General features: G+C 39.3%; 1 protein-coding gene across 1 annotated transcript; it reads left to right on the top strand.

Moving 5' to 3' along the window:
- Positions 1-2,464: 2,464 nt before the first annotated feature.
- Kbtbd8 (kelch repeat and BTB (POZ) domain containing 8) lies at positions 2,465-14,990 on the top strand. Its single transcript, XM_005383820.1, is given in 5 exon segments — positions 2,465-2,874; positions 3,027-3,237; positions 7,485-8,599; positions 11,738-12,057; positions 12,060-14,990. Coding segments are annotated over 5 exon segments (2,061 nt in total). The 5' UTR covers positions 2,465-2,603; the 3' UTR covers positions 12,204-14,990.
- The last annotated feature ends 1,284 nt before the right edge of the window (positions 14,991-16,274 follow it).

Here is a 16,274-nt window from a genome sequence, read left to right as displayed (position 1 = left end):
AATCTCCTTTGTATTCTTAAAGATCATTGAGAATGAATAGGAACATTGCTTCAATTTTGAGATCCTCCTATTTATTCTCTTCTTTCAAATGCATACTAATGATAATGAAATCTTTACTATGCAATGCCATCTGCCCAGCAGAATGGGGTCTATATGTGTTATATAAATGGTAAAGTTGGAATTATAAATTTTTATTTTTTATATTTATATTGGCTATAGCTTTTTTATATTTATATTGGCTTTTGTTCTTCATATTATGTTTTAACCAAATTTAGAAATCTTTGCGAGTCAAAGAATCAGAAAATTCTACTTTGATTAATTTAACAATATTGCCAAGATTGTAGGTCAACAGTCGAGAATTAAATGAAATTTAAAAATTGGGCAAATTTCCCAAGGACTAAGTTGAAATTCCGCTATTTTAAAAGGGTTGAAATGTTGTCAATTAAATTCGAATTTCACATAAACAATACATGATATTTAAGTACTTCTAAATAATGCATATAATCCTGTATTTTTGTTAAATCTGACAACCCTGAGGATTGATGTCATTGTTAGCACCAATATTGTGAACAAAATCTTTACTTTTTAAATAAAATGAGGTCATGAAAATTGGAATTTAAAGTTATGAGTAATAAAAGTTAAATAAACTGTATCCACACAGACGGTACAGAAAGTTTGCATTAAAAGGAATTATAAATACATGTGGATATTTGTAAACCCCATTTCCAAGAAATCACAACATATTTTTTAGTACTGGGGATTGTATCTGTAGGGCTTCCATACTGAGATACATCCCCAGCCTTTTATTTTTATTTTTATTTCGAGACAGGGTCTTATTAAGCCACTAAATTGTCCAGATTGGGCTTAAACGTGTGATCCTCCTGCCTCAGTCACCCAGCATGCTGGGATTATCATATCTAGTTAACCATTACTCAAAAATAGTAATTTGTACTTTCATTTCTCAGCATACCTAGGGAATCAAGTATTTTTCATTCTTTCTCTTTCTCAAACATAATTTAAATTCCAAGATCCTTTATTTAGAAGATCAGTTGAGGATAGAGGATGTGCTTAGTGTTTGCACGACATCAAAAACCAAGGAGAGAAAAACAAACAAACAAGCAAACAAAAAAAAAAAAAAAACAAGGAGAAAGAGAGTTTTTATCTTTTCAGTGTTAGGAAAGTTATGCATACGGGCTACCTATGTGCCCATTAAAAATTCCTTAGCACTCACTGATCCTTACATTCAAAGGTCTAGCATTTCCAATGTCCCCTTCTTGTGCTTTACTTTTACTTAAACAATATTAAGTACCTATAATGTTACATGCCAGGCATCCTGTTACATGTCAGAAACACAGGAGCAAATCAAAACATGTTAACAATAAAATTTCTACTTTCTTTCAAAAGTGTTGCAGCCTATGAAGTAGAAAAAATATGGATTATTACTTCCACATTAAGGTAGAAAGAGTTGAAAAGTCTTATCTAAAGTCTCACATAGGGTAAGAGCCAGGAGGTCAGAATCTCCGTTTCCAGGCTCAAGACACTTTGAAATATTTCTTCAAAGGAAATTCCAGCCTCCGTAACCTCTCCATGTCTAAGAAGCAAGAGAGAAGTCACACTGAATCTCTCTGTAGTATCCACATGCTCGAGAAAGTGGGACAGGTGCTCCCTGGGTGTGTTAGGAACCTAGACACAAGTGGATTAAAGGTCCTTAGTAGCCTTGTAACCCGACCATGATAATCTGTGGAAACTGGAGCACGCTGCCAAGGCGATGGCATTTCATTGGGATGTCACAGGTGACTCATCATAAACGGGCTGCTTTTGGGCCTTCCGATATTTTTCTTCAGGGTGGGATGTCAGATTTTTTTTTGCATTTTTGGACAGCAGTCCCGCTGTCCGTTTCCAAATTTTTCTGGTTTCATAGCCAACACGGTGATTCTGTTTTCATACCGGAAACAGTCACTGGCACGAAGTTTAGGAAATGAAGCAAAGAGTAGGGAAAAAATGAGCCGGGGGCCAGGAGAGAGGCCTAAAATGGGAAGATTCTCACTTGGAGAGCTTCGTTTACCCCAGCCCCGAGAATGACAGCTCTCCTCGCGCAGAAGACTACGACTCCCGGCAAGCATTGCGCGCCCCGCAGGCACAGGCTGGCAGGTTTCCTGGGCTCCACCTCCGTGCTAACCAGCCAATAGGAATCGCCAGCTCCATCCTCCGCCAGACCAGAACCACGAGGACGCGTGGTCAATCAAACTACATGTCCCGACGAGCCTGTGCTCTCCAGGTGGCCAATTAGAGCTAGGAATTTGGAAGGTGGGGGCGGAGCCCGATGCATAAGCTACCTCATTGGCCAGCAGAAGCTTAGTAGAGCCGGAACCCGGGAGCTGAAGCAGCGAAATGACATTTCCTCTTTAAATAGCCGGAGTCGGGGCCCCGTCCAGAAATGGCCGCGTCTGCAGGTGGGTCGCGTGGTGGCGGGTGGTGTTGGAAGGAGGTGAGCGGGAGCGGGCAGGGGCGTCGGAGCCCGGCGCTAGCTGCGGGCTGAGAGGCAGCTCCGAGGGACCGAGAGGAGGATGGAGAGCCGGAGAGGAGCCGAAGAGGGAGGATGAATGGCTCGGAGGGAGGTGGCGGCGCGACGCGCGGATGCGGAGGCTGGTACCCGCCGCCGCCGCGACGCGTTCCGGAGGCGGTTGAGGGGCCGCGTGGGCCGCCCTCCGCCCAGCCCGCTCCTGAGTCCCCGCACACACGCGGCTGCCTGCCCGCCGCTGCCTGCTGCGAGCGCGGGGCGGCGGGCTCGCCGGGCTCCCGGAGGAGCAGGCTGGCGTGGGAACTTGCTCGGCAGCCCGCTGTCTGCTCTTTGCCGTCCGGATTCTCTGTCCCGTGTGTAGACAAATACGTGTTTGTGTAGGGGGCGGGAGGGCGCGTCAATCAAGTACACACACGCGCGCACACACACACACGCACACACACACACAGTTCCTCCACGCTGTCTCCGGCTCGAACTTCTTGTGGTTGTACGATTTCTCTCCTAGATTTAAATAAGTCTTCCCCAACACTGAATGGGATTCCATCTTCAGACACAGCCAACGATGCCATGGACCCCTTCCATGCGTGCAGTATTCTTAAGCAGCTCAAAACAATGTATGATGAAGGACAGCTGACAGACATTGTAGTGGAAGTGGATCACGGGAAAACCTTTTCCTGTCATAGGAACGTTCTTGCTGCCATCAGCCCTTACTTCAGGTAGGACGGGGGTGGAAACGAATGACCGTGACCACACCCAGCTCCCCGTCCCCCCAGTGCTGTCCATTTCATTATTATTCGAAGATGCGACGATAACATGAAACCTGTGAGTTTTAGTTTTTGAACGTAGGTGACCTGCCTTGTCTTAATAAGCCCTTGTTTTTGACCCGAAAGAGTCTTTATAATTCAGGAGGTGGGTCTTTTACGTGAATGGACTTGTGTTTGTTTAAAGTCAGTAACCTGAAGACTTAGACATGTGCTATCCAGTAGGGCAGCCTCTAGCCATATACGGCTATTTAAATTATTGAAAATGAAACAAAATTAAAAATTCGGTTCCTCCCTACACTAAACACAGTTTAAGGGCTCAGCCACATGTGGCTAGTGGCTGCCATCTTGGACAGCACAGATAGGAGACATGTCATCCCTGAAAGTTTTATGGACAGTGCTGATCTAGAAGTTGTTCCAAAAACTTACTCAAGGTATGTTTCTTTAGTGTGTATAACTTTTAGAGTTTAAAATATAGAAGCCAATTTCTGTATAAATTACCATACACTAGATTGTTTTGGTATGATAGCAAGAAAGGCAGTGGAATAAAAATGGATGAAAGTTTGGTTGCTATGTGGCTTAGGCCGCATGCTAGTGATTATTTCCAAGATTTCCAGAAGTATTTTTATGCTGTTTTCATTTGCGTTAGTTTTGTTTATCATGAACTGTTGAAAAGTAAGGTTATACAACTTGGAGCTAAAAAATAACTTCCTACTTTCAGAAAAGTTGAGTGGAAAAGGCAGTTTCCTGCCTCAGCATAACTTTTTGTAAGTGCTCACTTTTTTAAGGCTTTCGGTATTCAAAAGTGGTGCATGAGTGGCAGTAAAATCACCTCAACCATGCACTGAAAGTACTTTTTCGTTTTGAAGATGTTTAGTTTTAGGTACGTGGCAGTGTAATGTTCTAGGCAGTAGTCTCTGGTTCCCCTTTTTCAGAGCGCTGGGTTAAATATAGTTCCATGCTTGTGATGTAACCATTTAGACTTGCCTGGGTAAGTCACTAGAATACTGAGTGTTAATTATCACAGGACAGTGGGCTGGAAAGAAGAAAAGATGAAACTCACATATGCAGAAGATATAAAGACTGGCTTGGCAATGCAAACTACTGATAAGATTTGTTTATCCAAGCTAGGCTCTAGCTCAACAGCACAGTGCCTGCCTGGCAAGTGCAAGGTCCCAAGTTTGATTCCTGGTACCTGCCCCCCCAAAAACAGAAAAAAAAAAAAAAGAAAAGTATTTACCCAGGCTATTAATTAGATATGATCATGTCATTTATGTGTTTAAATATATAGCATGGTTACTCTTATCAAGTTCTGGCTACACTTAATTTCTATGTATCGGTTTATGTAATCTGTATAAACCTATCTCTGCACAGTTGTTATTCCCATTTTACATGTGACAAAACTGAGGTTCATTGAATAATGCTTAAATCATCTACCTGGTTAGTAAATGGAAGACTAGATTTGATTCCAGAGACAGCCTTCTTAGTCACTGTTTGATTAAGGGACAAGAGTCGGTAAATTAGATCCTCTTTAAAGTACCCTTTCCAAATTTTTTATTGTATATTAGATTTGAATGGTAAAAGAAAAAATGGATTGAAATTTCACAATAAAAATAACTATATCTAACTGAAATTTTATGCTTTAAATTAGTATTGAAGGTTTACATCAGGCATGGTGGCACCTGCCTGTAATCCCAGCACTCTGGAGGCTGAGGCGGAGGGATTGCTGCAAATCTGAGGCCAGTTTAGGCTACATAATGATTTCAAGTGCAACATGAACTACATAGTGTCTCAAAAAACAAAAACAAAATAGCAACAACAAAAAAAGCATGTTCTTAATTTCCGAGAAATTAAAAAAACGCTTGGAAAACTTTCTGAGCATAAGATAAAGATGTGTGACTGGAGAACTGAAGGATTAGATGAATTTCTCTCGCTAGGATTTTGGTGCAGAAGTTTCTTGGCAGCAGTGCTACTCCTGATATGGGATGGAGAAAGTCATACTTCATGATTTCTAAGTCTTGCATCATAGGCAGAGGAACCAGGGCTGGAAAGCTGGCATTGCAGGGACTTGTCAGAACTAAAATTGGCATGATTACTAGAAAACTTTTGTCACTCAGAATTTTGCAGGTAAATTTTATGTAGAGTTTACTTGAAGAAGCTCATAAAACAGAAGGTTCATCAGTATCAGCCGCTCCAGACCAGCCTGTTCAAGTCAGGAGTGGTTCCCATGACAAAGGGATGTGTGGCAATGTGCTCCTGTGGGAGTTCATCTCCGTCTAATGAAGGGCTTTATTTTTCCTTCTAATTGGTAGCTGCATAGGTGAGTTTTTCAGCCCATGAGTTGAAAACCAGCTCATAGAACATTAGTCATTAAAAAAAAGCCTGTTAAACTGTTACATTGTATTACATTGTAGAAGTAAAAACAGAACTCAAGGTTGACTTCCCTACACAGCAAAGGTTTATACCCTTAATGTTTCTCATATTACATTTTAGATTAATTCCATGTGTTAGAGATTTCAAAGGCAACTGGAAATACTCTCATTGTTAAGGATATTTCTCAAAACACTTAAAAGGGAGGGGCCTGGATCTCAGTATTAATTTTATCACCAATGTTATATCAATTTCTTCAGCAGTTGTTTGTGAAGCGTGCTAGACCTTAAAAACAAAGACAAATACAATGGAGATCTTTCTTCAAATGACTTATAAGACAAATTTTTATTTGATTTTTATATTCTGTAAACAGCCTAGAATGAAAGCTTAAAGGCAGGAAAATAAAGGTAAATGATATTTGTAAATTTCTAATACTTTAAGAGCCTTTTTTTTTAAAGCTACATAATGCTTTGGTCAAGAAAATACCATAAATGCACCAATATTTTAATTTCCTAAAAAAGGTTGCTCTTAAAGATAAAAGTTTGGGACTTAAAAAATCATTATGTCTAAAGAATCAGTGGTGCATTAAATGTTAAACTCTATTTAGAAGGCATTATATTAACACTATGATAGTATTTATTTCTGTATAGCTATAAATAGGTAAAATATGGTAACTTTAACTGAAAAGATAAAGTATATTATTTAAGGAAAAGTTTTCAAAATGTCCAAGGGTAAGTGATTTGGTTAAAGGAACATTAAAAAATACTAGATTTTAAAGGAGGAAGTAGAGAGTATGTATTTTTGAAGAACATCTTGCTTTTTCTAAGGTGAAATTTTTAAAGATATATTTTGGGCACAAGTTGCCTTGTAATTTCCACTGGGACCTAAAGTTTTATTAGCCTGTGTGTGTGTCGTTGATGTATCACAGGTACCCTTAAACTTTCTGGGGCATGTCCATTTAAGATCTCACATCCCTAAGGCAACTTGGCTAGAAGCCAGGGTAGGGACTCCAAGGAAAATCAGGTGACCAGAAATACGCCATGTGATTCCCTGGTTTGCTTTACTTGGGCATATTCTTTTGTCATAGTTGGCACTGTGAGAAAGAGACGCATCTCCTCTAATCCCCTTGGTTCTTATGTGGGCTCTGTAGCTGGACCTAAGAACCCAATTAATATAAGAGCTGATGCGTAAGTGAAAAGCATTAGGGTCCCAACAGAGCACGTCTAAAGAAATAACAAAAGCATGATGCTCTTGGACCCTTTAGACAAAGAGCATTAAATCTGTGAAGGAATGACAGAGCAGATAGGTACCTGGGCTAGGGCAGTACGTTCTAGGGATGTTACCGAGAGATACCTCGGTGTGGGGGAGGGTGAAAGCTCATGGAAGATAAAGGTTACTTGAAGAGTTTGTCTATTCAGGCTCACTACAGCCACAGTTATCCAATTGTGCAGGTGATCAGGGCTGTTTCCTAGCCTTGGTAGGAAGAACATCCTTCCCAAAAGACTGCGTGGCTTGCTGTGTAGGGAAAGACATTTACAGTTCCTCAAGTGATTTCAGCTTGAAATTATCTGCTACTGTGGCATGTTTGGGGATGGCTCATCTGTAATTCCTTCAGCATAAACTGGACTAGCGTTGAGAATAGGGATTTAGGGAATAGCCAGACTAGATCCTTGTGCATTAGATGAACAGTTTTTCTCCTTGTCCAGAATCTCAGGGGATATATTGCTTTAGTCTGAGAAGGTTAGCTTTATGATAACTTTATACTTCTAAAAATTGTTACAGTAATTTTTATTTGCAGCACACATAAAATATTAACAGTGTTTCTTTCTTAGATCCATGTTCACTAGTGGCCTTACAGAAAGTACTCAAAAAGAAGTTCGAATAGTTGGTGTTGAAGCTGAGTCGATGGATTTGGTGTTGAATTACGCCTACACCTCTCGAGTTCTTCTGACAGAGGCCAATGTTCAAGCTTTGTTCACCGCAGCTAGCATCTTCCAGATCCCTTCCATCCAAGATCAGTGTGCTAAGTACATGATCAGCCATTTGGACCCACAGAATTCTATTGGGGTCTTTATCTTTGCCGATCATTATGGTCATCAGGAACTTAGAGATCGCTCGAAAGAATACATTCGTAAAAAGTTTCTGTGTGTCACCGAAGAGCAGGAGTTTCTGCAGCTGACAAAAGACCAACTGATAAGCATACTAGACAGTGATGATTTAAATGTTGACCGAGAAGAGCACGTTTATGAGAGCATTGTAAGGTGGTTTGAGCATGAACAGAATGAGAGAGAAGTGCACCTTCCAGAAATTTTTGCCAAATGCATCCGTTTTCCTCTGATGGAAGATACTTTTATAGAGAAAATTCCAGCTCAGTTTGCACAGGCTATCGCCAAAAGCTGTGTAGAAAAGGGACCGTCTAGCACCAATGGCTGTACACAGAGGCTTGGAATGACTGCTTCTGAGATGATCATATGTTTTGACGCGGCCCACAAACACTCAGGAAAGAAGCAAACAGTGCCTTGCCTAGATATAGTCACAGGAAGGGTGTTTAAACTATGCAAACCACCAAACGACCTGAGGGAGGTCGGGATTCTTGTATCACCAGATAACGACATCTACATTGCAGGGGGTTACCGGCCGAGCAGCAGTGAGGTCTCCATCGACCATAAGGCTGAAAATGATTTCTGGATGTATGACCATTCCACCAATAGATGGCTGTCCAAACCATCCTTGCTTCGGGCCAGGATAGGGTGCAGACTTGTATACTGCTGTGGTAAAATGTACGCAATTGGAGGTCGTGTGTATGAGGGTGACGGGAGGAACTCACTGAAATCCGTGGAGTGCTATGACAGCAGAGAGAACTGCTGGACGGCTGTTTGCGCAATGCCAGTTGCCATGGAATTTCATAATGCTGTGGAGTACAAAGAGAAGATCTATGTGTTACAGGGTAGGTGCCAGAGTGACTGAGTTCTCTGTGGATGGATAATACATTAAGTGTGTTTTACCTAATTATACCGAAACATGTAACAGTTCTTGTTAGTTGAAAAACACCTCTGGCTTCTGTATCAGGAACTATTTGTTAGAATACTGTTCTATATAAATGGGTGCGGTGGCACATGCCTGTAATCCCAGCACTCAGGAGGCTGAGGCAGGAGGATTGTGAGAAGGCATCCTGGGCTACACGGCAAGACCCTGCCTCAAGGCCCGCCTCCCCACACACACAAAAAGAAGAAACTTTTGAATCACTAATATTCAAAAGTATTTTTAAGGTACTAAAATGATTGTGTACTTTGTTGTGTTTTGATAACATGGGGTATTTTTGAAAACATTCTTTAATAATAGTTCAGCATTTTGGGAGAGCTATTTCAGAGCAGTTTTACAGACTTTAAACAATACAATGAGGTTAATACATGGTTAATTTTGCTGTTCATATATGCATATATATATAATATAATCAGATGTATCAAATTTTTTTTTTTAAATGGGGTATACAGGATTAGTTTAAAAGTGAAGAAAAGAATGAAATATCGACTAGAGTTATACTATTCACTTACAAAAGATTTTTGTATAAGCCTGTAATTGAAAAAAGTTATGAAAATTGATAACAAAGAGGTAGAAATTATAGTCCTTCGATTTTTAATTTCATGAAGTTTATGTTGGCTTTTATAATGGGTTGTTTTCTTTTTCTGCACTAAGAAACTGAGAGGTCACCACTCCCTTTTATTGTAAGAGTGACTAGCTAACATATTTATCTTAAAAAAGAAAAACTATTACAGGCCAGTAGATCACAAAGATACAGTAGGAGTGACGGGTAAGAGTAAAGAAGATTTTGATTTGTGAGAATAATAATTTCCTTATAGTTTTTCTTCTATGTTTTAGTTGCTTGGATGTTGAATGCAATGTAGATAATACCAAAATCCTTTTTTTTTTTTTTGAGGTGCGAAATTGCTATGTAGTCCAGGCTGGCATTGAACTTACTGTTGTAGCTCCTGGTGGCACGGTACTCTTGGTGATCCTCCTACCTCCACCTCTCAAGGTGCTGGGATTATGGGCCTGCGCCACCATACCCAGCTCTTCTGTTTCTTAATGGGCTATATGTAAATGTTTTCCTTGTACTTCTACTTTAGTAAAATAGGAGGAAGCGGCAGTTTTCATGAAGATACACATAATTTTTTTAAGTTCTTATTCCATTTTTTAAAACAAATATATTTTTTACTCTAGTCGTTTGGGTTAAAATTTGCTAGAAATTCCTCAGCCCTTTTGTTTTCAGTATCAGGTTAATTATCTAGGAGGAGGAGTACTCTCAGGTGCCTTGTTTGAGTTACATAAAAGCACATGCAGAAGAATGCACATATGTGCTGTCCAGTATGGTTGGATAGGTTTTATGATCCATTGTGAAACTGTGTGTGTGTGTGTGTGAGTGTGTGTGTGTGTGTGTGTGTGTCTTAGTGGCTAACTAGTTAGCTGATATAGGTAGAATTCATTATTATACTCCCAACTGGAGTGTAAAAGTTATATATTAATGCTAATACTGTTGCAAAGTAGTGGTGGATTAATAAAATTTTAGGACCAGAATAAACATCATTTACTTGTTTATACATTTACAAAATTTATATATTTTATATAAGAGAAATATGAGGTTCTGAAGGTTTTCTTTAATTGGTTATTGATTTTACGTTATTAAAGAGGATGTTAGATTTTAAAAATCAACTTTTTTCTGTGTCATCTTTCCTTCCTATAATATGTGGAGAATTAAAAATTTTAATTCTTATCTTCTTTCTCAAGAGTCCAGTAATAAAGTTATTCAGTAAGCCAGGAAATGTACAAACAATAGCTGGGGCTCCAGTAAAATTGACGTTGAATAGTCTCTTAAGGGGTTACTAAGGGGCCAGGGATATAGCTCAGTGGCACAAGTGCCTGCCTGGCAAGTGTAAGGTCCTGAGTTCGATTCCCAGTGCCAAAAAAAAGGAAAAAAGAGGCAGCTAAATTTCTAGATGAGTAACCTTAGGTGAGAATAGTTTTCAAAGGGAAGCTTAATTTAGAATCCGGTATTTCTAATCTGAACTGAAGCCTCATTACATAAATAAACCTGACATGAATTATTGGAAGATTATGTTGTACACATTGAGCATCCCCAGTGCAAAACTCAAAAATCCAAGATCTGAAACTTTTTGAATGGCGATTGTGACTCATCACATTCTGAAAGTAGGCACACTAAAAAATATTATATAAAATTATTTTTAGGCTGTGTATAAGCTGCATGTGAAGCATAAATGAATTCCATGTTTAAGCTTGGGTTTCATCCCCCAGCTGTTTCATGTATGTGCAAATATCCAAAGTTATTCTAAAATTATTTTAGATAAGGCATACTCAAACTGCCCCGTGACTCTTGAACTATAATCTATTCATAAAGAATTCAGAGTTTTATTACAGCACTTATACACATTTTGTCATTATCAAAACTCTTATAAATCTTTATCACTTTAATTCTTACACTTTCATATTGGCAGTCTGATTTACCATATCCTTTATTGTCAAATTAGAATAGAAACTGACTCAAAGTCAATTCCATAAACAATGTGTAGGTTCCTGTCTTTTCTGTCTTAGCCAAGTTTTTTCCTGTGGAAGTTTATCTTTACGTTCTCGCCACACTTAAGTAAACATATCAGTGACCATAAACACAAATCTGAACAATGCTATGTAATGTCTTCTTACGAAATAATGAACACACAAATGTGTAGTGTCTTATTTATGATGAAACTGTATATATACATTTTGGCCTTGCTGGCTGACCACTAATGGTAATGCTTCCTTAGAGCTGGCTTCAGATAATTTTCTGTGCACACAATTGGCTAGAACAAATGGAAACAAGTCTTTTTTATTCTGCTATTAAGCTGAAACGACTCCTTCCACCTCTCCTGTATGAACATTGCAATCCAGGTTAACTGTAATATTATCTGTTATATATTTTAGAAAGAATTATTTGAAAAGTACTGGATGCTGTTTAGTCTTCAGAGCTTGGAATTACAATATATGACCCAAACCAAAATCAAAAATGAAAATGTACCTTGTTTTCTTTTCTTAGGAGAATTTTTCCTCTTCTATGAGCCTCAAAAAGACTACTGGGGTTTTCTAACCCCCATGACTGTGCCTAGAATCCAGGGCTTAGCAGCTGTATACAAGGATTCTATCTACTACATCGCTGGAACCTGTGGAAATCACCAACGTATGTTTACTGTAGAAGCCTATGATATTGAGCTCAATAAATGGACTCGTAAGAAGGACTTTCCATGTGATCAGTCTATAAATCCATACCTTAAGCTGGTCCTCTTCCAGAATAAACTTCATTTATTTGTTCGAGCTACTCAAGTGACTGTGGAAGAACATGTCTTCAGAACTAGCAGGAAAAAAAGTCCCTTTACCAGTATGATGACATCGCTGACCAGTGGCTGAAAGTGTATGAGACCCCGGATCGGCTGTGGGACCTGGGCCGGCATTTTGAATGCGCTGTGGCTAAACTCTACCCTCAGTGTCTTCAGAAAGTTCTCTAACGTGTAGCAGGCCGTCGTGCCTTACTGGAATCTCATACTGAAAGCTTGTCTGTCTGAAGGAGTGATGTCAATATTTAAGAGAGCCGAGAGAGTTTGTACACAGACATGGGTGCTTTTAAAGATTACAGCGTAGGGAAGGATTTGCTTTCACTTTTGTGAAGTTTTCATTTCAGTAAGGAAAAAGTAACAAAGTGCAATTATCAGCATTTTTTTTCCTGGCATACAACTAATTGTATCATTCGAGAACTGTGCTAAATAGTCACTGAGATACCCAATGAATCAAGACAACTATGCACTCTTTTAAGAGCAGTTAGGGTATTATTGGGTAGACACATCCAAACTAGCTTGACATGACTTTTTGTTTTAAATACGGGTAACAATCTGAGGCAATATCACTAGGACTTCATTTAGCTGTGACCTCTCTAACAGAGAAGCACTAACTTAGATCCTCATTCTTAATATTTATATATATTTACATATATATTTTTGTGTACTGTTTTCAAGTGTACTGAGATGTAAATGTGTTCTGTTATAAGACTGAAGGAAAAATCAGTCTGAGCAAGAACTTTTAGTCTGATTGTTTCACATTTTCCATATTACCTTAAGTTAAGCTAAAGTTTAAAGTGGCAGTTTTCTGTCGAAAACTTCAAGTGCTAACACTGTTTCAGTTTTTTAAAATCCTGGAAAGGGCTCAAACGTGCAGGTGGCTGGTGCTAGTATAAACTAATTCACGTAGATAGCTAAGTAGATTTAAGTGGTCTGAGCCTATGCTTGTCTTTCAGATTAGTGTGTTTGTTTCATGGCTGTGGTAGTGCTCTTTACCTGGTGAACTCTTGTGATGTCACAAGGCTTGGTACTTATGTGATAGAATATGACCAGATACTGGCTAACTGGAGCTAGTCACGGAGCAGCGTGACCGTTGTACCACATTTGCACTAACATGGGCTGGTTTGGTGCCTGACCTCCTTTTCCATCTACTACCTGTCCAGTCGTTTGGTTGGTACAATGAGAACTAACTTATAATGTGAAGTTTATACCTACCTTTAAAATTCTGTTTTCCAGAAACATAAAATTTTTGCGGTGGTCTAATAATTTAATAGCTTTTGAAGTTTCATATTACGGTGACAACCTCATGTTTTTCTTTTGCACTTCACAGTGATGAATACTTTTACATGGAAATACTGTTCTAGCTGAAGGGGATTGATAAGGAAAAGAGTGAGTGAACAAACCATAGTTTTATAGGTACTAGGTCATTTTTCATATATTATCCATACATTTCTAACAGGAATATTAACATGAGGGTTAAACCAACTTACATGTATTTCTTTAGGCAAATATCTAGATCAGTAACTTTTTTTTTCACTATGCCTGGAATAACTGATAAAGGATCGCTAAGAGTCTGCCTTTAGTTGGAACAGTTTGATTCTCCTGAAAAACAAACTAGCATGGTTTGTATTAAAAAAGGTCTTGCACAAATTATAACGCGATACTGTGAAACAAATTTAAACCATTGCCTCTTTGCATCACATACCTCGTCGTTCAGAAACTTTCCAGGCTGCTTTACCAAGACCTGTACAAGCAGGGACAGTTTTCTGAAGGGGAAGTTGAAGTGGAAGGCATTTATAGAAGTAACACTTTAAAATCTAGTCCTAGAAAGCTAGATGTGTGGTTTATTTTTTTGGCTTTATAATTGGCCTTACTGTCTGTAATCTCTTTTGAAACTGCATCAGCCCATATTTTTCCTCCCCAGTGTTTCTTTGTCTTCTGTTCTTATCCTCATGCTGTTTGGGTTATTTCTGTGAGTCTTGTTTTGAATAATTTTTTACAGTTTCATATTGCTGAGAGGAAGGAAAAAATAACCAATTTTTGCAAGAGATGTCTGTGTAATTTATGTTTGAAAGCTTTGTTGAATATCTAAAGTCTCCTGCCACTTTTTGACAATCTTCTGTATTTAGAAAAATGTATTACTTGAAAACATGACATAGAACATTGAGTTAGCAAGGTATAGGTGCCGTGTGATACACAGTAGAACAACAGTTTGATTAATTCTACAGTAGATCTGCACAACAGTTGATCCTTTGGCAAGAACGACTTATATTGAGAGTATGATCTATGCACAGTGTGTCAAAGCCAAGGCTTAGAATTTGCTATGGGATTAGAATATATCTTGAATTTTTTATGAGGAACTATTTGTTTACATTATATATAGCTGGGATATTTTGCCACTTCTAAAAGGGTTTCAAAGAGGGCCTAGGAAGCTAAGATTAGTGACGTGTGTGGGTTTATGTATAGATCTTTAAAGCACATTTTCATAGGATGATGAGAGTATAGTAAAAGGCACAATGGCTACTATAGAATTAAAAGGTCTAACATATGCCCGTCCCACTTTACCTATGTTTTTGCATTTAAAGAATGTAAGTAGCACTTTCCTATATATTTTTTACACATTGAAAACTGGACGTGGTTTAACTGTGTTATAGGAAAGTAGAAATCGTATTCTTTATTTTCCATCTTTGTTTCCTGTTATCCTATAAAGTTGATGCTTAAGCATTAAGCTGATTTCTTTGGTGCATGAGAAAAAGTGGATGTAATCTGCAAGGAATCAGAGTCTCTGTAAAGCAGTTTAAAATGGCATTCAATGTTCAGTGCTCAGGTATGTAGTAAGTACTGTAGTCCTATGGGAGCAAATGTGTAGATATTTTTAAACATTTTGCCATACTTGCACAATTTTTTGCATTTTTACCTGATGTCATTGTTTCTTACAATAAAATCTTTCTGACTGAAAAATCCCAGTGTTGTTTGCAGAATTAAAATTTGATGAAAATCTTGAAAGACCTCATGAAGGAAGTTTTAATCTCTTAACTATCTGGCCTGTGACAGAAAATGAACTAGTTGATATTATTGTACAGCATGCTTTTTTAAATTCTAAAGCAAGCTCACTTCTTCTGTCAGTTAACTCTGTTTGTTCTGGCCTAAGATGTTACTGTCCTCAACTCCCGTCTTTACACATTTCTCATCTAATCCATCAGAAAATCCTGTTGCTTCCTCCTTCGAGACATATCCAGACTGTTGTCACTCTGCCTCTGCACACTGTCACCCTCCTCTTAGTTAGCCTGCCTTGTTGCCTTAATGCAGTAGCTAGTGAACTTGTCTTCTTCCCACCACTTTTGACCCCGTGCATGCTGTGTCCTGTGCTGCACTTGAAGTTCCCAGGGATGGGGGTGAGGCGAAGGACAGGGTGAGAAGATGGAGAAATAAAGACGATATGGAAAGCTGAGGTCAGGTGGAGCCCTCTCTCCAGATGGGAGGGAAAGGAACTGTTCAACCAGCGAGACCCCCCTTTGCCTAGCAACCCACTGATTGGATTGTCTTGGGGCTCGGTGTGTTGATGTGCCTCTGGAGTGCTTTGTTCTGCGGCTGGTCTTGCCTTGCCCCACCATGTGTGATCAATTTCCAGCTGCAGCGGCTCTCTGCACTTACCCTCTATTTTCCCCACACAGTAGTCCCAAGTTATCTTGTTAAAACATAAATAAGTTTCTGTCCCTATTCTGCTCAGACCCCTCCAGTAGCAGCTCATCTCCCTTCATATGCGTGCCAAACCCCTTCCATGCATTATGAACATTCCCAGCCTCATCTTCTGGACGTCTGCCATTTCGCCAGGTCACGCCATTCCAGCCACACTGTGCTGTTCCTCAAACATGCCAAGTGCCTCCCACGTCAAGCCCCATGCTTGCATATTGTCAGATAAGCTCCGGCAACTGTCGCCAGAGAGACTTCTCTGATCACCTTATTTTCCAACTCCTTCCACACATACCTTTTCCTCCTTTATTTTTCATATACAACTTCCCCTATTAAAATGTAAGCTTCACAAAGTCCAGGAATTTGCTTTATTCACTTGCGCGTTAGCTCAATGCCTGGCACATAGTTAGGTATTCAATAAATGTTTGTAGAAAGAAATGAACAGTGAAGTCTCAGACAACCCTGAGAAGTGGTAGAACTAGGACTGCCATCTCCATTTTATCAGAAAACACAGAGACCAAGTGAATTGCTAAAGGTCATCTAGCAAAGGGC

Source organism: Chinchilla lanigera, unplaced genomic scaffold, assembly GCF_000276665.1.
Source record: "Chinchilla lanigera isolate Chin_1 unplaced genomic scaffold, ChiLan1.0 scaffold00020, whole genome shotgun sequence".
Lineage (NCBI taxonomy): Eukaryota > Metazoa > Chordata > Mammalia > Rodentia > Chinchillidae > Chinchilla > Chinchilla lanigera.
Note: the sequence above shows the minus strand (reverse complement) of the source record. Positions and strands in the feature narration are given on the sequence as shown.